We start from the raw sequence: 22,179 nt of genomic DNA on the forward strand, positions 1-22,179 counted from the left end.
GTGAATGTAGCTAGCGGGCACCTGATGTAAACAGAGCTTTTTCGGTGAAAATTCTTGTGAATAAATGCTTAAATCCCCGAATTCTTTATAGATATGGACATAAAACAGTCTCGATTCTTAGTTAAAAGCAAAAAAAAAATGTGCAATTAGCGTTTATTTTACGTAAATATGTAAGTACAATGCTAGTCTGTTAGTAAATGTAGCCAGCGGCCGCCTGATGTCATTATGAAGTTTATGAAAATAATATTACTCAGGTAAAAGTAGACATTTAAAAAAGTCATTCAGGTACAAGTAAAAAACAATTAGGTGAAAAGACTACTCAAGTATTGTATAATTGCTTACAATGTTTGATTTGTTTTTGAAGCAATAGTACATTTTTTTCTCTTATCACAACATCATCTACACTAACTGTTATTATACTGTCCGATAAACTATAAGATGACCCTATTAGGCCAAACAAAGACACAAAAATCAACAAATGCAGGCAAGAAAAATCTACGGAAATGAAACATCACCCGCCTAAAGAGCATAAATGCCTTCTAGTGGAGAGAACACCTTCCCTACCATGAGACTCAAATGATCATATTGCCGGTTTTATAAGTGCCAAATAAAAACTGGGAGAGAGGTTCATTAAATTCCACGATTTCGAGTAATGTTGACGGCAGCACTCTATGTAAAAGAGTTTATTTTTACGGCACTGTCAAGATGCCACATGACTGAACAGGCTGGTGTGATCAGAGGACTTAAGACTGCAAGCTTAGCTGTGGGTCTTGTCATGTGACTGTATTGTTACATCTCATTTGTATAATGAAGTCATGGGATTATTGTTGAGACATCTCATTGGTGAAACTGGCAGCGGCTCTACCAGTCTCTGGCAAAAGTAAAATAAAACCTAACATTTAGAATAAAGAGGAAAAATGTATCGACTCTAGTGAAGCCCAAAGTAGTGTAGTGAGAGAGGGCTTTCATCTTCAAAAATCGACTCAAGCAAAAGTAAAAAGTATGGTGTAGTAAAACTATTTTGAGAAGTGCATTTTTCTCCAAAAGTTAGTCAAGAAAATGGAATGGAGTAAATGAAACGCGTTACTACCCACCTTTGAACATGCGTATACTTACTTTTCAAGTTCATCTTGTGTATGAGCAAATGTGCAGTTGCTTCCTCTCGGACAACCTCCCTGTTGACGAAGATCTCTGCACATGCTGGTCTTATACTTGCTATTCACTTGAGGCTGCAGACACCACAAACATTTAATTGATGTTCACAGAAAGAGAGAAATCTGCACATCGCACGCTGATATGACGACCTGCGGGGTCTCGTTGTTCTTCTTGCTAAAGTTTTGGACGAATTCCACAAGGCCGTGGACCACCGACTTCACAGCCATCATCACATTTTCCAGCTCTTCCCAGGATGGTGCTGCATCATCTACACATACAAATAAAACGTGACTAACATTTAGTACTACTAGGCTGCGGCGTAGCACTTGTCTCTCTAACCATGCACAAGGATGAGTCAAAATATTCACAGGGTTTGATTTTCTTCCTGTACAGTCGTTTTGCGTGACCACATGAGGCTTACTAAGATATCGCTACACAAACTCACATCATGAAAAACATGTCTGCCCTCCCCAGAATCGGAGTAATCAATAATAATAATAATACATTTTTTTTCTAGAGCGCTTTTCAAACCACACAAAGACGCTTCTCAAGAGACATGGAATCACAGTACGATAAAAAAAGGTATTAAAAGGATAAAGATTTAAAACACAATAAAAAGAAGTAAAGATATGACAGGGCTATGGGTTATGGTGGGTAAGATAGACTGAACAGGTGAGTTTTCAGTCTGGATTTGAAAAGTGATAGGGTAGAAATGCTGCGAAAATCTGGGGACAGGGAGTTCCAGAGCTGGGGGGCACAGTGACTAAAAGCTCTGGAACCAAAGGTAGAGAGGCGGACACGGGGGACAGAGAGGGGGAGAATAGTGATAGGGCGAAGTGGACGAGTTGGAATGTTTCAACGGAGTAGACTGAAAAGGTAGGGAGGGGCTAGGCCATGGAGTGTTTTGAAAGTGATGAGGATTTTGTAATTGATTCTTTGTTTGACGGGAAGCCAGTGAAGTTGACGGAGGATGGGGGTGATGTGGTGTGTTGCGGGGGTTCGAGTGATGAGGCGTGCTGCTGAGTTCTGGAGGAGCTGCAGTTTCTGGAGGGACTTGTTAGGGAGACCGAAGAGCAGTGAGTTTGCAATAATTGAGCCGGGAGGTTATTATATTACAGACCAGGGTGGAAGCGGTGTGGCGGGTGAGAGAAGGGAGGAGACGAGAAATGTTCCGAAGGTGGAAATAGGCTGATCTGGTGATGCTGTTGATATGTGACCGGAAGGAGAGCGTGCCGTCGAGGATGACACCCAGACTCTTAACCTGAGACGAAGGAGATATCGGTACATTGTTGATGGTGATAGAGAACTTATGGACATGAGTGAGCATTGCGGTGGTTCCAACTAGGAGGACTTCTGTTTTTGAGCTGTTGAGTAGGAGGAAGTTAGAGGAGAACCAGGAGTTTATGTCATCTAAGCAGAGGGTGAGGGAGGAAGGTGGGAGGGAGGCGGTTGGTTTTGAGGAGATGTAGAGCTGCGTAACAGTGGAAGTGAATGTTGTGTTTGCGGAAGATGGAACCGAGGGGGAGAATGTAAATGATAAAGAGGAGCGGCCCTAGGACAGAACCCTGGGGCACGCCGGCGGAGACAGGGAGGGACTTGGATTAATGGGGGCCGAATTTGACAAATTGTGTGCGGTCGGACAGGTAGGAAGTGAACCAGGAAAGGGGTGCGTGGGTGATACCAATGGAGGAGAGTCGGTCGAGAAGGACTGTGTGGGAAATGATGTCGAAGGAGGACAAGAACTGATAATAACCCGGAGTCGGATGCTACGAGGAAGTCGTTTGTAATTCTAAGTAAGCCTGTTTCGGTGCTATGGAGGGGGCGGAAACCGGATTGAAAGTGCTCGTAAATGTCATTGGTAATTAGGTGGTTTTGGAGTTGGGATGCCACCGTTTTTTCAAGAATTTTGGAAATGAAAGGTAGGTTGGAGATGGGGCGGAGGTTATTGAAATTGGTGGGATCCAGGTTGGTTTTTTTTTCAGAATGGGTGTGATGGAAGCAGTTTCGAGAGATGGAGGAACCATACAGGATGTGAGTGAGGAGTGAATGATAGTAGTGATGAGGGGGGCTATTGAGGGAAGACAAGTTTTGATGAGAGCAGGGTCGGATCAAGGTGACAGGTAGTGGGTTTGGATTGGTGATGATGTCAGAGATAGTTGGGATTGAAGGAATCATCATCATGTCAATGATAAAAATCTTATTTTCTATTCCACTCAAACCAAGTGACGCACTTTACCTGTATTGTGATCTATGTTGGCCAGTAGCTCGAGGTCCGCTCTGAGGCTCGTGAGGTTGGCGGGGTCTCCTGTCCTCTGCAGGACAATGGTCAGCTCCTGGACACTCTTGGCAAACGACTCTGGAGACTGCAGCTACATGAGAAGAAATGCTCATTCCTGTCTTTTAGCAATGATATTCATAGAAAAATGCACTTGCCCCAATGGCAGGGTTTTCCAAACCACTTATAACTGTATGTATATAGTGCAACAACATCAACAAGCACAACAGTGAAACTGAAAACTCTAAACGAGTGGTTTTACAATAAGTTCAGCCACCCTTAAAAATACTTACTTCTCCAAATACTGTAACACCATAATGGCCAACATTAAAATACACCAGCATAGAATAACTATTCATCAAATTATGATATTTAACATTATTTTAAGTCACTGTAACATGCAGTTTCAATGTTAACATTCACCATCATTTTTGGACTGTAAGTAAGCCTCTACTTTTTTCCTTCATTTTGAATCCTGCAGCTCATAGTCCAGTGCGGCTTATTTGTTGATTTTTTGGGGTCAATAGGTAACACTTTATTTGACAGTGGCTTCATAAGACTGTCAAAAGACCGTCATAGTAATGACATGACACTATCATGGGTATTACTGAATGCTTATGACAGATGTCATCAAGTGTCATCCGGCAAATTATATCACTAACTCCACTTATGTCCAGCTCGGATCGTTTACATCCATTCAAAAGTGGGATAATAACACAAAATGACATCTGTCGTAAGTATTCATGATGCTCATGCCAGTGTCATGTCATAATTTTGATTTTCTAATGACAGTCTTATTGCACCACTGTCAAATAAAGTGTTACCAAATACCATAACTAGCCATTAATGAAACAATTGGAACAGAAACTGAAGAAATAATTAGCACAGAACATGATTTTTGATCGTTATTTACATCTGTAGTGCTGCAACACATTCTAGGAGGCATGTTGGACAACAACAGTGTTGACAGCAGGTGGCAGCAGAAGTTGACCGTCTCCCCCGAGGGAGCAGTGATGGCCAAATGAAGCTTCTTGAAGCAATGAAGCTTTGCAGTCAATTGGTTGAAAGCTTCATGAGGGTTCATTTGGTCTTATGACACTCATATGATGCTGCTGTCAAATAAAGTATTAATATCTTTTGGTGTAAATATCCCATGATACAGTGAGGACAGCTGCAGCTAATAGTCCAGTGCGGCTTATCTATGAACAAATGCCGTTCCTGCGTCAAGTTTGATGGGTTGCACATTACAGTCAGGCGCACCTTATAGTGCGAAAATTACGATAAATACAAGAGGCGTAATGATAACTCAATCCAGATCGAAATACTGTATCAACTGGTGAAGCAAGGATCCAATGAAATCGACCAAAATGCAAAATATTGATTAACACTGTCATTTTTTAGACATGCCATTTGGTTAAAAAGGAAAGGTTTTTGTTTAAATGTCTGAAAACTTGAAGCAACAATTGCCAACAATGCCCAAAATTGCTTTTTATTTTATTGTGCTCCTAAGTTTATTGTCACTGATCGTTAAAATCTGGACAGACTTGGTAATATTGACAAATATCGTATCGTTATCCAAAGAATCAATATCAGATCCCAATGTCAAGAAATTGGTGACTTGGTGGAAAAAATAGGAATAATGATTCAAGAAAAATGCCTTGCAAGTTCACAGAGTTTAAAGTACGTAAAAGTTCAACAAACTGACACTGTGGTTGTAAGATGGTGTTAGATGAAAGAATGGGAGGTTTATTTTATAGTGTGGGTCTTGAGTAGAGAACCTTGTCAATGATGGACTGCATGTGTGACTTGTGGACCAGGTCCCCATATAGCAAAGAGGACCACTGCTCGGGGGAGATACGGAGTCCGGCTTCCATGGCGATGTGCACGATCTGGGCGTCGTGTTCTCTCCGGAGAGCCTCGTACGAGCGGAACTCCTCCTTCAGCTGCATCAGAGAGGAGTCTTCATCCCGCTTGGTCACCTGGATGACGAAACATGAGAACAAATAACTAACTCTGGACCTAGTTTAACCACAAATATTTCTACAATGGCACTTGCTTCCTGGTTTTGAAGGAATGCGGAATGTTTAGCAGTGGTGGAATATAACAAAGTCAAAATACTTCATTACTGTACTTACGTACGTACCTTTTTGTGTATCTCTACTTAACTTGAGTACAAATATGAAGTGGTACTTTTTACTTCACTACATTTTACAGCAGGAATCTGTATTTTTTAATCCACTGCTTTTCAAATTGTCACCTGTGTTACACGTTACTTTTGCTTGTTTTCTTTTTTTCTCATTGGGAATTGATTGCTTTTCATGCCTCCGGTGCAATCGATAAGCCCCGTGCAACTATACCGTAACTGAGCACTAGAGGCAGCAACGCGAGTACAAGCAAGATTAGGCAGGCTAACTATTGACCAATAAAAAACACTTCACTCTTGGACAGTAGGTGGCGGTATCCACCTGACAGTTGCGTGCAAGCTGCCATTAAATGGTAAATTTTTGAGTTTTTAGGCTTTTGTTTACATTGCAGTCAATTTTATTGCTTGTTTTTGCCATTCTGCAAAGTTTTAAATAAAACTAAACAGTCAATGACTTTTTTAAAATGTTGACTCAGATCTCTGTATGTATGTATATATAGTAGTCCCCGGGTTACAAACGAGTTCCGTTCCTATGCCGGTGAAGTAACCTGAATTTCCGCCTAAATCGGAATTAACCCTTTAAGTACCCATAAATCTCAAAGTAACTATCCAAAAAAGTCCAAAAGTATTGTATTTTGTTTAATGATAGCGGATACACTGCCCCCTGGCGGCAGCGTTGGCTGGACTGTCGCCTTGTACGACTGAGCAGACTCAGTCGTTTGACATGGATAAAGGATAGCTGCGCTCTGGTTTTGCCCACATAAGCTGTAAGTTCTTTCAGCTAATATATGTTTGTGTATGCATTTGTAATTAAATTTTACAGTTACAGTTTGTGGAGTTACGTCTGAGGGATTTGCTAAGGGAATTGTAAATACGTTAGCATTCGTAGCATTTACTGTAAGCTAGCGGACTTTTGTTCGGCAAATTTAATCTACTAAATTTACATATTGATCAGACTAGATGGCTGTTTGAACACCAATTTTTTTAACATAAGTGTACATCTGTGTGTTATGAACATAAGTGTACATCTGTGTGTTACAGCTTTACAAATTGTCAAAGTGAATGAAGTAAAAAGCATTAAAAAGCACAATTGCCTTGTTTGCTATCTGTAAGGCTGAACAAATTCACGTTTAGTGAGGCCAGAACACGTCATATTATTAAAGCAAAGAAAAATATATATATATATATATTTTTTTTTAAAACAACAGTGAAAAATGGCAGATGAGACTCCAGTGTCGTTACTGTAAATTGAAATTAATTAAGTTGAGTACGTCGTAACCCGGGGTCTACCTGTATATATATATATATATGGCGGAAAACACAGACACGACTGAAAAAGCAGTTTCTGCTCTTGCACCCCTCTTAAAAATAAACTGCTGTATTGTAACCCAAAAGAACTGTTGTGTTTGATAGAACAATATGTCTATATGCTGCCATAGCAGATTCAAGGCGCATTAAGTCCCTGAACTATTTTTAATTTGTACATTTTACCCTGGAAACCTCTGTTTACAGATGTCGCACAACCGCTTTTGTTTCAACCTAGCCATAAAAAGACGGTAAGTAATCGTATTTATCATTCGAAATGTCTGTCATTTTTAGCTTAGAATCATTAATTGATGTCTAATATTTAGTTTAAAAAAAAAGACTTTAAAAAATTATTCACTCACATATTTTAAACTTTTAAACAAATTACGTCACAATGAAAAAATTAGTGTCTGTAAAAAAGTCTCGGATATCTACCTCATAACTATCGCTTAATTGTATTTTTTTTCGTTAGTGTTGCATTTTCCCCAAAATTGTAGATGATAAATAATCAATCCAAAAAAGAAAAATTGGGGGGGGGGTTTAAAAGGGTATATACAGTGGGGAGAACAAGTATTTGATACACCGCCAAAGGGTTTTCCCATTGGCAGTGTGTCAAATACTTGTTCTCCCCACTGTATATGAAAAAGAACATCTCAACCACTCCTTAATGTCTGCGATTTCTGCATCACGACCCTTGTTATATGACCATATTTCACCCATAAAATCCCCCCAAAATCCGGCTGTGGCCATTCGCATCTGTGTCTTGACACTCGGTGATACATGCTACATGGAGTTTTTGCATAGAAACAAGGTAAATACGCGATAATATCTCGTTAAAATCGTGGCGTCTTTAATTCTGCCCTCGTGTGCTCTCATCTCCAGTTAGGGTTTTGCTGTTTAATTTTTATTTTTTTTTAAATGCCCTCCTGTTCAAAATTTGAAGCTTTCCAATGATGTATCACACGCGCATATCGGACAGTTTTGAAATTTGGCCGAATTGGGGTCTCAGAGCAGAACTTCAAGTCACCTGAGTGTTTTCCGCCATATATATACATGTATGTACATGTATATTACATTTTTGCATCGGGAGAAAATACTAATAAATTTTAAAGCAAATACTTCTGTATTTTAACTTGAGCAATTTTTTTCTTAGATACTTGTACTTACACTTGTTATTTTTTTGCACCTGTATCTGTACTTTTACGTAAGTAAAAAAAAGTGAGTACTTCATCCACCACCTATGTTAAGTGAATGTGGGGTCCATTAAAAAAAAAAAAACTAAAATATATTGTCTTAAACAATTCCTAATGTTCGGTCTTGACAACAATGAAATACATGTGGTCCTTGGATGACGCACATTTTAGAAAACATTGTGACTAAGCTACAGATAAAATTATTCATATTACCGTATTTTTCAGACTATAATTCGCAGTTTTTTTCATAATTTGGCTGAGGGTGTGACTTATACTCAAGAACGACTTATGTGTGAAATTATTAACACATTATGGTGTCTTTTCACATGTTAATTTGGTGTTTTGGAGTGACACTGATGGTTTGGTAAACTTGTTAGCATGTTCTTTAGGCTATAGTTATCTGAATAAGATTGTGTTGTGCCTTTGGCAATGTGTGTTGTATTATTGACTTTTTTATATTGAAATGCATGCTTTTAGTTTGTGGCGCTTTCACGCCCAAGTGGGGGCACACTCGCACTTGTTTACGTGAAGAAGAGCTCTCACGCCAGAAGAAGACGGACAGTTACGTAGCTCTGAGTGAGTGGGCGAGTTAGGGAGAGAGAAACACGGCTGCAAGCCTGCTTTCATTGTTTATGCTTTTAAAATATCTCTACAGAGGCAACGCCTGTGTGTATCATCTTTTCTGTTGATGTTGTGTTTTCTCCACCCGCGATCAGACACTTGTGAGAACCAGTTGTGTGGTTGTTTGAACAATGTGCTAATGCTAGCGAATGCATGCTAACCGTTTGTGTCATTGCTGTAATAGCAGCTAATTATCATTTATTTACATTGATGCCAATCTGTTTGGTGTCGAGGACGAACTTGATTAAGCAAATTATACGGACGTCCAGCATCGTCATTTGGGATTTTAGCTGGCTGCATAGGCTAGCCTGGTACTCCAGACTCACCGCTGTTCCAGCTATGGAGTCTGGCCACCATTAAGCGGATACAATTTCCAGGGCGGAGCAAGCCACAGCAAAAAGACAGCGGAGTGGACCAATCAGCGACGGGCGGGACGAGGGACTTGCGCGCGGAAGTAAACATACAAGGAGAGCGGAGTTTATTCAACATGGCTAGCGTGAGACAGACTGTTGTCAATGACTCGTGTCGATGTGTTTTGGGTCATTTAAAACTGATTTTACCGTGGATTGGAACAAATTCTCGGCTCTCCTGTTCGCCATCCGTGTTGTTGTGGAGACAACGTACGACGCGGAAGAGTGACGTTGCTCGTTAAGAACACGTCACGCAAATAAACGAATCTGATTTGTCGATTGATTTTGTACTTGCTCAAGAGGCCGTTAATGGGCTGGGTCCCAGACTATACTCTCAGTGTTTGGAAAAACACAGGGAGAACTAACCCTAACACAGTAACTAGTTGATACACAAATGGAAATATAGATTACTAGTATTAGTGTGATGAATCTTCAGATAGGTCAACTCAAACTCAGATCATGAAAAGAGTCTCCCTCTCTCAGAATCTGCCCTATGAGTAATCATCACTAGACTTCATCACAAGAATCTGCTGAGTTCAGCTTGAAAGAATGTCGTCACCCTGTCATGTCTTTGCTCTGCTGCTAAATTTTCCCGTCCTGCAAGACAGCGCGACGGAGAGTAAATATAGATTGCGGTTACGTCACCAGAAATAGTTGGCGTTTGTGCCCTACCAGCAATGTGCATCGGTGGATAACGGGCACAGAAATACATGAGCATCTCCAAGGGGGTCCGCGTATTAGTTAGTTGTACTTGACTTTTGCATCTACAGGGGGTCCAAGCGCTATGATCTTTCGAGGTTATGAAGGGCGTGTTATCATTATCAAACATATTAGTGTACCCTTTTGGTTTGCCAGATATTTCCGTTTTACAGATAAAAAAAAAAAAATTGAAAGTTCATCTGTGCAATAGAAAAAAATGTTGGCATAGCTCGCCCTTGGAAATTTTTCAAAAAGTTGAACTGCACCTTAAAGCAAGAGGCTCTGTAGAGGAGCTGCACTACGTGGCCTATGCTGGTTTTGGAGGCCTGAGGGAAGCGCCCCTCCAACTTCTGCACGACAAACAACACCAGCACCTTCCTGGACAGGGCCGAACCATCCTCCAGTGCCAAGAGAACCAGCTTCAAGGCGTCCTCCTGCATGGCTGAAGCGGAGAATGATTTACTTTGAGGAATTTCAACATGAAGTATGGAGGACACACAACTCATTGTACCCGGTGGGTGCCATCAGACGTTTACACTCATTCTGATATCATTATGAGAAAGTGGTTTCTCGGTCAGAATCTGCCCTACGAGTAATCATCACAGGACACCAGGTATCAGCATGGTTACGAAAGGCTCACCAGTAGTCATCAATATTAATACTACAATTAAACCCCATGTATTCGGGGGTGATGTATCATACCACAAAATATTAGTTTTGCAGTTTTATGATGTTGATGCTTATTTCCACTAACCTTTCTTTGAAGTTTTGCTTATTTGCTAGCATTAAGCCAATAGTGTTTCCTTATTCTATGGTGTGATTGAACATTTATTTAAATTATGTTATAAGGATCTTTAATACATATATATATATGTATATACAGTACAACCCCTAGCAAACAAGTATTAAACTACCAGTCTTGGACGAGCACTCACTCAGACATTTTATCATGTAGAAGGATCACCTTCCTTATCAAGAGTCAAGAATCTGCATTGGACAAGGTGATGATGCTGGAACTTTTGTTTGGTGCTGTTCCAGTGAGATTTACAAAGATGACCGCCAGAAGGAAACATCAAAATTCCCTCAGTCCTTGATGATACAGGGCTGCATGTCAGGCAAAGGCACTGGTTAAATCTTCAATAAATGCACAAGTTTACATTGAAATTTTAGACAGCTCTCTTATCCCTTCAATTGAAAATATCTTTGGGGATAATGAAATCATTTTCCAATATTACAATGCGTCATGGCACAGAGCTAAAACTGTTAAAAAGCATTCCTTGGAGAAAGACTCGTCCAGTCAATGTCATGGCCTGCAAATAGCCCAGATCTCAACCCTATGGAAAACCTGTTGTGGAAATGGAAAAAAATGGTCCCGACCTGCAAAGATGATCTGGCAACTGCTATCAAAGAGAGTTGGCACCAAATTGATGAATAATACTCATCATGTCCTTGCCTCCGAGACTGTAAGCTGTTATAAAAGCCAGAGGTGGTGCAACTAAATACTAGAGATGTGTTTTGATTGTTATTTCTTTGTTTGTGTCTCATGATTCCATATTTTTTTCCTCAAGAGCGGAGTGATTCCATATATATTTCCCTGCATTTGCTCTATAAAAGTAACATTTACTGACCACCACAATGTTTTTTATACATTTCTTTTAGTGTTTCTGAATACTAGAGTTGCACTTTTGCACTAATTCATGTTTTTTTTTTTTTTGAAGTTTGTTCTACATGATAAAATGTCTGAGTGAGTCCTCATCCGAGACTGGTGATTCCATACTTTTTGCTAGGGGTTCTATATACGGACCCTCACCAGGACCCAAGAATTGGCACCCGCGTGCCCTCACTGCAGCCCAGAGGTTTGCGGACAGCTGTTGGGGATTCTGGTGCTGCAGGATAAGCTCAGTGACCGTTCGCTCGCCCAGCGACCGGCCCGCCCGCACGGCCCGTACTCGACCCTCTTCTTCCACCAGCTGGCAGTTGACCAACGTCACCAGCTTCCTCTGCATGGGTCGACTCAGCGCACTCGGACTTGACGGCGCCACACCTGAAAGGAAAAGCAGCTGTGTGGTGGCATTATGAAGACATTGTAAAGTGTCACTCCGTACAGGAGTTTAAAGAGTCAGTGATGACAATACAGCATGAGGTGAAAAAAAAAAAAGTGAAAACAAAAATGCAAATAAATGGTGCCCCGCCCTCCTGAAAAAAACTAATTTCCCAAAACACTTTAGACCTAATATTATCATCTAATTATATCAAATGATTTTTTTTCCCCCCACCTGCCCTAATAATACATAAATTTAAGACTCGATGAAGCAGTATTCTTACCTTTAGTGCCGCTAATCGGCTTTAAGAAGAGGGCCAGTTCTTCCACACACACCTTGCAGGCCTCATAGTGTCCAACATCTGTCACACTGCCCAGGCTTACAGGCTGAACATCTGGAACCTAAAGACATATTTGTTTATCATTCTCGACCACTTTCTGGAGTGCACATGTTCATTAACGGTGGATTAGCTGGTTTCCGGCCAATCGCTGGGATTTAGAATTTGGTGAGCAAATATTTTGGTCTGAATGCACCATTTTTTTGTATTCAAAATGACAGCTGGGCAGGCTATCTGACAATGAGGTTTAACAAAAAATACCTTACTGTTAATAATTAATATGTTTCATTTTATTGATCTTTACCCTTAGGTTTGTTTTTTTTTTCTAATGACAAAATTGTGCAGGGTCCAATGTGACCCACTATATAGTTGCTGTACTCATAAAAACGCTTTTTTATTTTATTTGTTATAATTTATTATTGAGACTATTGGAAAATTATTGAATCACAGTCAGTATGTACAGGGCCTATACGCAGACTACGCAGCTGCTTAGGGCACCTAACCACTAGGGGGCCCCCAATCTGGCGATTGTTTAATTTATATTCTATTTTGTTTACTCCAGTTTGCTTTATTTGACTTTTGTGAGTTTTGATACTTGATTACAAGCTTAAAAAAATAAAAGTTCTTCCTTAACTTCTTTCCTCTTTTAAAAAAAGGTTTGGTGCTATCTACGGTAAGTATTGACAATCATTTGGGGTGAGAAGTTTGAAGTATGCAGTGCAACAAAATCTGATTAATATACAAAAATATGGACGTATGGGTTGGATTGCATGTATGGGTTTCACAGTGCACAGTGACGAAATGGTGGGCCAAAAATATGGGTCCCTTTGCATTATTTTGCTTAGGGCCCCCAAATGGCCTGGGCCGGCCCTGAGTATGTAGTTCACAACCAATCATGGCATGCAGACACTCAAACTGCAGTTTTTGTCTTAAAAATCTAATAGTGCACGGTGTACTGCCATGAATTGTACTTGTTTTTGAAAAGCGAAAAAAAATTGAAGATTTAACCACAGCCATCCCCCCAGTGCCTTTGCCTGACATGCAGCCCCATATCATCAAAGACTGAGGGAATTTTGATGTTTTCTTCAGTCAGTCATCTTTGTAAATCTCACTGGAACAGCACCAAACACAAGTTCCAGCATGATTACCTTGTCCAATACAGATTCTTGAATCTTGACAAGGCGATGACGCTGGAACTTTTGTTTGGTACTGTTCCAGTGAGATTTACAAAGTCCTCAGTCCTTGATGATATGGGGCTGCATGTCAGGCAAAGGCACTGGGGAGATGGCTGTGGTTAAATCTTCAATAAATGCACAAGTTTACATTGAAATTTTAGACAGCCTTCAATTGAAAATGTTTGTCATTTTCCAAGATGACAATGTATCATGTCACAGAGCTAAAACTGGTAAAGCATTCCTTGGAGAAAGACTCATCTAGTCAATGTCATGGCCTGAAAATAGCCCAGATCTCAACCCTATTGAAAACCTGTGGTGGAAATTGAAAAAAAAAATGGTCCCGACCTGCAAGGATGATCTGGCAACTGCTATCAAAGAGAGCTGGCACCAAATTGATGAAGAATACTCATCAGTTCCATGCCTCAGAGACTGCAAGCTGTCATAAAAGTCAGAGTTGGTACTACTAAATACTAGAGATGTGTTTTGATTGTTATTTCTTTGTTTGTTTCTCATGATTCCATATTTTTTCCTCAGAGTGGAGTGATTCCATATAAATTTCCCTGCACTTGCTCTATAAAATTAACATTTTCTGATCACCAGAATGTTTTTCTTCATTTCTTTTAATGTTTCTGAATGCTAAAGAGTTGCACTTTTGAACATTATTTTTTCAAGCTTTCTGTCTGAGTTTGTTCTACATAATTAAATGTCTGAGTGAGTGCTCATCCGAGACTGGTGATTTCATACTTTTTGCTCAGGGTTGTACTGCAACAACTGTCCTATACATGCAAACGGTTTTAAAATAGACCATTCATTGAAGGTGCACCTTATACTCCAATCGGCCTTACAGTGCGGAAAATACGGTAAATGTTTATTTTCGCTGCAGAATGATGCACCACATGACTACTCTGTTGTACGATGCCGCTTGAAGTTTAACTTCAATACAATATTAAGGAATTAGAATCATTTTTGTTCTCTTACAGAAACCATATGAAAACAAAGAAATATTTCCCTCCCCCATCTTTTTCCATTTTCAAACATCTTTGAAAAAGCTCCAGGGAGCCATTAGGGCAGCGCTCAAGAGCCGCATGCGGCTCTAGAGCCGTGGGTTGCTGACCACTGTGATGGTGCAAATGACAAGTTTGTACATAGATAGTAACCCAAAAGTGCAAAAATGTGTGTAAACATGTAAAATATACGATTTAATTCACAGAGTAAATAGGAAAATCAAAAAGAAAGGCCATTTTACTTTTGTTTTTGATTCAACGTTGGCAAACTTTCAAATTTCTGTGGTCTTACTTACCTGGGCTCCAACTAGCTGCAGCAGGGCACAGTTAACGGGCAGTAAGTCAATATCCGTGCTGATGGGCGTCTGGTCAAATGGGCAGGCCTTGCGGTGCAATTTGTGCAGGCACGTGCGGCACACTGTGTGCGAGCAGCCCAGGCTGACGGGCTGCTGACCGCTGCTGTTGAACTGGTTGTAGCAGATGGGACAGGACAGGAAGTCCGTCCACTGAGCCGCCTGAACCGGCATTCCGGCTCCGAGGCAGCGGCAAGCTCAGGGGGAATACATCTCAGCGACCCGCCGCAGGCCAGTGACTGAAAAGGCTTGAGGGACAAGACATGCAGGTTTTAGTGCCTATGTTGAACAAGGTCACTCCCACATGATATGCAAAGAAATAACCTGCAAAAAAATAGAATCAACTACATTTCTGTCATATGACTGAATTTCTGTTTAGAGACACCAACTGATGTTGATAGTGTTTGTCCTCTTTACTTTTAAGTAAAAAAAAAATGGTAATGGTGTGAAATTAATATATATTTTTTTATCAAACTTAAACAGTATTTGCAGCAACACAGTTTTGGTCCATTTTAGCGAAGCCAGTGGACAAAAGCGGAAGTGTTTTGCCTTAAGGAAGACTGCGTTTCCCATTACGACCAGCACATGAGTGCTTAGTGTCGAGTGCATTGTTGATGTCAATAATTACACCATGCTCACTCATTGTGCTAACCCATAAAATCAGTTGGACCCAAACACCAGCAGAGGGCGCCAAACACCAAAAAACAAGTAACAAGCGGACATTACACTGTACTCTACTCTCTCATTTTTCTCCCGATTGACTCTGGAGTTTTTGGAGTTTTTCCTTGCCTGCATGGAGGGTCTTAAGGATAGGGGATACCCAGGACTTGAACTGTATCTATTCATCTTTGTTGCTTTATTTCTAATTATGTATCATATTGCCTCTGTAAAGCCCTTTGAGACTTCTGTTGTGATTGAGGGCTATACAAATAAAATTGAATTGAATTGAATTGAATTACTGTCATTTTAGTCTGTTTGAGTGTGGCATGTGCGTTAATTGCGTCAAATATTTTAATAATTTTTAATTTTTTTAATTAAAAAAAATAATTAACGCCCGTTAACGCAATAATTTTGACAGCCCTAACTAAAACACATCACTACTACCCTAATTTTATATTTCTCTTATAGTCCAGTGGGGTTTATTTGATGATTTATTTGGGTTAATAGGTAACACTTTGTTTGACAGCGGCATCATAAGACTGTCATAAGAACGTCATAATTAATTATAATTATGATATTACACTATCATGGGCATTACTGAATTATTATGACAGATGTCAAAATGTCATGTTGCATATTATGTCACTAACTCCATTTATGTCCAGCTCAGATCTTTTACGTGCATTCAAAAGTGAGATCATTTGCTGAATGACACTAAACGACATCTATTATAAGCATTCAATAATGCCTATGACAGTGTCATGTAGTAATTATGACAGTATTATGACACCACTATCCAAGAAAATGTTACCAAATACCATGACTAGCAATTAATGAAACAACTGGAACAGTAACTGAAGAAATAATTAGCTCAGAACATGAGTTTTGATTGTTTTTACATCTGTAGCGCCGCAATGCATGCTAGGAGGAATGTTGGATGACAACAGTGTTGACAGCAGGTGGCAGCAGAGGTTGACTGTCTCCCCCAAGGGAGCAGTGATGGCCAAATGAAGATTTTTAAAACAATAAGGCTTTGCACCAAATTGGTTCAAAGCTTAATGGTGGTTCATTTGGTTTCATGACAGTCTTATGATGCCATTGTCAAATGAAGTGTTACCAGTTAATATCTTTTGGTGTAAATATCTCATAAGACAATGAGGACAACTGCGGTTTATAATCAAGTGTGGCTTATCTATGAACAAATGCCGTTTTCATGTCAAATTTGGTTGCTGGCGGCTTATAGTCAGGTGCGCCTTATAGTCCAGAAATTACGGTATATGAATGGGATACCATACGCGGTGCCCAGACTGCCATTAGTACTACATCCAGTTTTCTTTGGGTGGGCAGAGCGTGTCTGTGGGTGGGAACTGCCCACCCCTGCAACCCCCCGCTTTAAGTGTCCTTTTTTTTTTTTTTTTAAAGAATATTTGATTGCATGTCAAAAAGCTGCTTATAGTCAAGTGAGTTGAATTGACTTCAACCTTATAAATTTTATTTTTCCATGATATAGAATTTTACTTTCTGTAGGTAAAATCAGACATTGTTCATTTTGTATAGCTGTTCAACCTCCGCAAAGACATATAGTGACACAAAGGGGCTGATGTTGAGGACTTCAAATGCAGAAAAACAGGTACAGTTGCAACATGGTTAAAACACAAACCATGGAACAAGATGTTCCTCATAGGCAGCCTTTTTTAAGAGAACTTTACGATGTTGCTGGCTCCAACTTCATTATGTCTAGTGTCTATCTAAAAACCACCAGCGTTCACAAAGTAGTTTAAGTGCTCATGCTGATCTTTATTCAATTTTGTTTCAATTATTGTAACAAAGAGATGCAAAGTGATATTTTATATTTATATTAGGGCTGTCAAAATTATCGCGTTAACGGGCGTTAATTCATTTTTTAAATTAATCACGTTAAAATATTTGACGCAATTAACGCAGATGCCCCGCTCAGAGAGATTTAAATGACAGTACATAGTGAATCGCTCACTTGTTGTGTTTTATGGAGTTTTGCCGCCCTCTGCTGGCGCTTGGGTGTGACTGAGTTTATAGGCTTCAGCATCCATGAGCATTGTGTAAGTAATTATTGACATCAACAATGGCGGGCTACTAGTTTATTTTTTGACTGAAAATTTTACAAATTTTATTAAAACGAAAACATTAAGAGGGGTTTTAATATAAAATTTCTCTTACTTGTACTAACATTTTTCTTTTAAGAACTACAAGTCTTTCTATCCATGGATCGCTTTAACAGAATGTTAATGCCATCTTGTTGATTTATTGTTATAATCAACAAATAGTCCTTATGTACCATATGTTGAATGTATATATCCGTCTTGTGTTTTATCTTTCTATTCCAACAATAATTTACAGAAAAATATGGCATATTTTATAGATGGTTTGAATTGCGATTAATTGTGATTAATTATGATTAATTAATTTTTAAGCTGTAATTAACGCAATTAAAAATTTTAATCGTTTGACAGCTCTAGTTTATATTTTACGCAAGTTTATAAAGGGGAAATACTTGAGCAGTAATTTAAGTTGTTTTGTTGCTGTGCAAAGTTATTTAAACGGGTTAACCAATTGAATCCGTTTTTTTTTTTTTTTTTTACAAAAGTAAGTATCTGCATTTCTACTTAGTTACAGAGTATAGTACAATTATAGTTATAGTGTGTCATTGTAAACTGAAAGCACATGAGCAGCATATGGTGAGGAATACAATATTGCATGTTACATGTTATCAAGCTTTGAAAGCACTTAAAAGAGTTGATAGCTTTCATCTGCTGTTTTACGTAAGATTTTTCCCCCCATGGTGACAGTACTATGATTAACAAAAAAACAACCAAAACTTGATCTGTCTGAACAAATGACATCTAAAATCAAGTATTTAACAGCAATCAAAATCATGTATACCCATTTTTTATATTCTATATCGTCACCCTTTTAAAATAATAAGTCTTTTCCTGAAAAAAATCTCAAATCTGTTTGTAAATATCACAATTCATCAAAAGTTTCATATTTTTGGAGGTTATTATTTTATGACAGCAGTGATTTATTTACCTTTGACGACGCGGTGGGACGCCACTACACCGGGACAGCCTGGAGCCACTTTGGCGCCTCATGTTTCCTTGCGCAAGACACCCAAATTTAACCGCCATAACCTTCCCCTCAAAAACACTCCGTCCAAGTAGGAGTTCGATCATGTTCTTTTGACACATACAGACTCAGACCCCAGTATGCGTTTAAGGAGGAGAACGGTTGAGAGGGGGAGTGGTGAAGCAAAGCCACTGGTAGAGAACATGACACTACAAACCACCTGTTCCTGCTTTGAACAACTGTTATATCCTGCTTTGTGCCTAATCTTACACACTTCCCTATAATGTTCACATGTACAATGTACAAGTGCTTATTTTCTATACTTCACTAGTTTTTTTCAGGTATCTGTAATAGCTATTATTTATCAAATATGTATTACTGTACTTCTTGAGATTTGCCTCTTACTTTTTTAACCACACACAGAATACTAATACGTATATAACAAGTTCAGTTAGGATTTTGGGTAGAATTCATAATACATACAAATACATAGACTTTATAATGTATTGACAGGACACAGGGTGCGGGGCCGACAAATAAGGGGCCTGCATTATTGGTGAGGCTGTCAAAGCTGACCGAGCGTAATCAAAGACAAAGAGCTTTTTTCGTTGAAAATTCTTGTGAATAAATGCTTCAATCCCCAAATTCTTTATAGATATGGATGTTAAACAGTCTCAATTCTTGGTTAAAAGCAAAAAAACTGCATTTAGACTTTATTTTTTGTAAATATGTCGAAGTACAATGCTAGTCTGTTAGTGAATGTAGCTGGCGGCCGCCTGATGTCAACAGAGCTTTTCTGGTGAAAATTCTTTTGAATAAATGCTTAAATCCCCAAGTTCTTTATAGATAAGGACGTAGAACAGGCTCGAATCTTGGTTAAAAGCGAAGAAACCGTGCAGTTAGCGTTTATTTCACGTAAATATGTCGAAGTACAGTGCTAGTCTGTTAGTGAATGTAGCTGGCAGCCGCCTGATGTAAACAGAGCTTTTCCAGTAATAATCATTGTGAATAAATGCTTAAATCCCAGAATTTTTCATAAATATGGATGTAAAACAGTCTCCATTCTTGGTTACAAGCAAAAAAACAAAAACAAAGTGCAGTTAGCATTTATTTTACGTAGGCCTAAATATGTCGAAGTACAATGCAGGTCTATTAGTGTATGTAGCTAGCTGCCGCCTGTTGTAAACAGATTCTTTTGAATAAATGCTCAAATTCGCAAATTCTTTATGGGTGTGGGTGCAAAACAGTTCAATTCTTGGTTACATGCAAAAAAAATAAAAGTGCAGGTAGCGTTTATTTCACGTAAATATGTCGAAGGACAATGGTAGTCTGTTAGTAAATGTACTGTAGCTAGCGGCCGCCTGATGCAAACAGAGCTTTTCCGGTGAAAATTCTTGTAAATAAATGCTTAAATCCCCGAATTCTTCATAGATATGGATGTAAAACAGTCTGGATTCTTGGTTAAAAGCAAAAAAAACAAAAAAAAAACGTGCAGGTAGCGTTTATTTTACATAAATATGTCGAAGTACAATGCTAGTCTGTTAGTGAATGGAGCTGGCGGTTAAAGGCATTTATTTTACGTAAATATTGAGAACTATGATGCCAATGCAGTAGGGGCTAATTTCTCCCATTGATTTTTTTTCATGACGTTTCAAAATGCATGCATGGTGCGAAAAATATAATAATTACCTTGAATCCTGGAACAAATCACTTCTGAGACAATCCTTCCTGTGTGTATGCGGTCCAGCTTTCAACGGAAATCCGGCATTAGATCGCTGCGTGCGTGTTTGTGAATAGCTCCTCTTGATGTGGGCGGCCCCCTACTTGAATGCGAGGAATGACCGATCTGACCCGTCAACACATTATGAAGTCCATGAATAATTATAATACTGTAGCCTATAGAAAATAGAAAAAGTGTACATTCAACTTTTATGTGAATCCATTTTGAAGACTTACTTCTGACTCAACAACCTCAACACTAGAGCGTTTTGTGTATGCCTGTGTGTTTTTGTACATGTTGATGCACGTGTCTGTGAGCGAATGCATAAAACCATAAAAAGATGATGAAGTACACCATAAAGTAGAACAAAAGGAATCTACGGCAGACCAGTAAAACCAGAAGAAAAAAAACTATTCATGTCATTAAGACAGTAACTTTGTTTTGTGTGGGAAAGGGTTAGGCAGGTACTTGTTTGAGTACAACAATGTGCAACCAGTAAACGGTGAAGAGAAAGTTAACATTTAACTGAAAGACGTGATGATGCTTGTTAAACGCTCCAACAGGATACAAAATATTAGTTATTATACAGTAGTCACATTTCAAACATGCTGTATTTTTCTTGAAGATTTTTGTGGTTGAACCGTGTTTTTCAAGAGTGCTCAGTTTGGGGACACTATTAGCTTAATGCTAACATACACTGCTGGCCAAATGTATTGGCAACACTGCAATTCTGTCAGATATTGCTCAATTTCTTCCAGAAAATAATAGCAATTACAAATGATTTAGTAGTAATATCTTCATTTATTTTCCTTGCAATGAAAAAACGCATAAGAGCATGAAAAAAAATTCTTATAATTTTACACAAAACTCCAAAAACGGGCCGGACAAAAGTATTCGCACCCTCAGCCTGATAATTGGTAGCACAACCATTAGACGAAAAATCAAATTAAAAAAAAGTTGCTTCAATAAAAAAGAAAAAAAAAAATTGCTTCAATCAAAATATATATTTTCTACCAGAAAAAGGTCGCTTCAATCCAAATAAAAAAATGTGTTGGAAATTTGGAATGCAAAAATAAATTTGAAACTCAAAAAACAAAACAAAAAATGCGAATGCGAAAAATATTTCAGATTGAAAATTTTGCATTTAAACACTTAATTTTTCATTGAAAAAGTTTTCTTTGATTAAAGCAATCCTTTTTATGTTTGGGCCATATCATGATTAGGACATTTGTGTCTAAATCATTCATTCCCCCAAAAAGGCGCTTCCATCAAAGAAAAACAAAAAACAAAACATTCAATCAAAGAAAGAAAAAAATCATTTAATTTTTTTCCCCCTCTAATATAAATAAATATATATATATATATATATATATATGCAAAGCAAATGACTAAGGTGCTCGAAAACTAATTTCGACATATTATAAAAATGTTTTTTTGTGTTCATTTCATTCATTTTTGTTGCAGTTTTATTGCTTTACAAATATACAGTCAATTACATGCAATGACACTTTTCGCCCCCCCTTAAAATCCGCTTATGGTTTTGCTGTTTAATTACTATTATTATTATTATTTTTAAATGCTCTCTTGTTATATTAAATTATATGCAAAGCAAATGACTAAGGTGCTCGAAAAATAATTTCGACATATTATCAAAATGTTTTTTTGTTCATTTCATTCATTTTTGTTGCAGTTTTATTGCTTTACAACTTATATATATATATATATATATATATATATATATATATATATATATATATATATATAGTCAATTACGTGCAATGACACTTTTCGGCCCCGCTTATGGTTTTGCTGTTTAATTATTATTATTAAATGCTCTCCTGTTCAAAAATGTTCTTCCCCCAGAAAATTGAGATTTTAAGCTTTTCACTGATGTATCACACATGCATATAGGACAATTTTCAAATTTGGCCAAATTGGGGGTCTCAGAGCGGAACTTCAAGTCACCTGAGTCTTTTCCGCCATAT

The 22,179-nt window shown here is 38.5% G+C and overlaps 1 protein-coding gene across 6 annotated transcripts in view; it reads right to left on the minus strand.

Moving 5' to 3' along the window:
• Positions 1-22,179, minus strand: part of rc3h2 (ring finger and CCCH-type domains 2) — a 52,384-nt gene that overhangs the window by 29,385 nt on the left and 820 nt on the right. Inside the window, exons 1-9 of one of the 6 annotated variants that reach the window (XM_057818542.1) lie at positions 20,164-21,861; positions 14,656-14,960; positions 12,127-12,244; positions 11,612-11,845; positions 10,068-10,243; positions 5,209-5,409; positions 3,392-3,524; positions 1,305-1,423; positions 1,117-1,229 (exon numbers count right to left, since the gene is read on the minus strand). In XM_057818542.1, the coding sequence (XP_057674525.1) occupies positions 1,117-1,229; positions 1,305-1,423; positions 3,392-3,524; positions 5,209-5,409; positions 10,068-10,243; positions 11,612-11,845; positions 12,127-12,244; positions 14,656-14,886 (1,325 nt within the window). In that variant the 5' untranslated portion in view covers positions 14,887-14,960; positions 20,164-21,861. The other 5 variants (XM_057818540.1, XM_057818543.1, XM_057818541.1 and 2 more) reach the window with 5 other exon arrangements.

The sequence above is a fragment of the Corythoichthys intestinalis genome, chromosome 17, assembly GCF_030265065.1.
Source record: "Corythoichthys intestinalis isolate RoL2023-P3 chromosome 17, ASM3026506v1, whole genome shotgun sequence".
Taxonomy (NCBI): Eukaryota; Metazoa; Chordata; class Actinopteri; order Syngnathiformes; family Syngnathidae; genus Corythoichthys; species Corythoichthys intestinalis.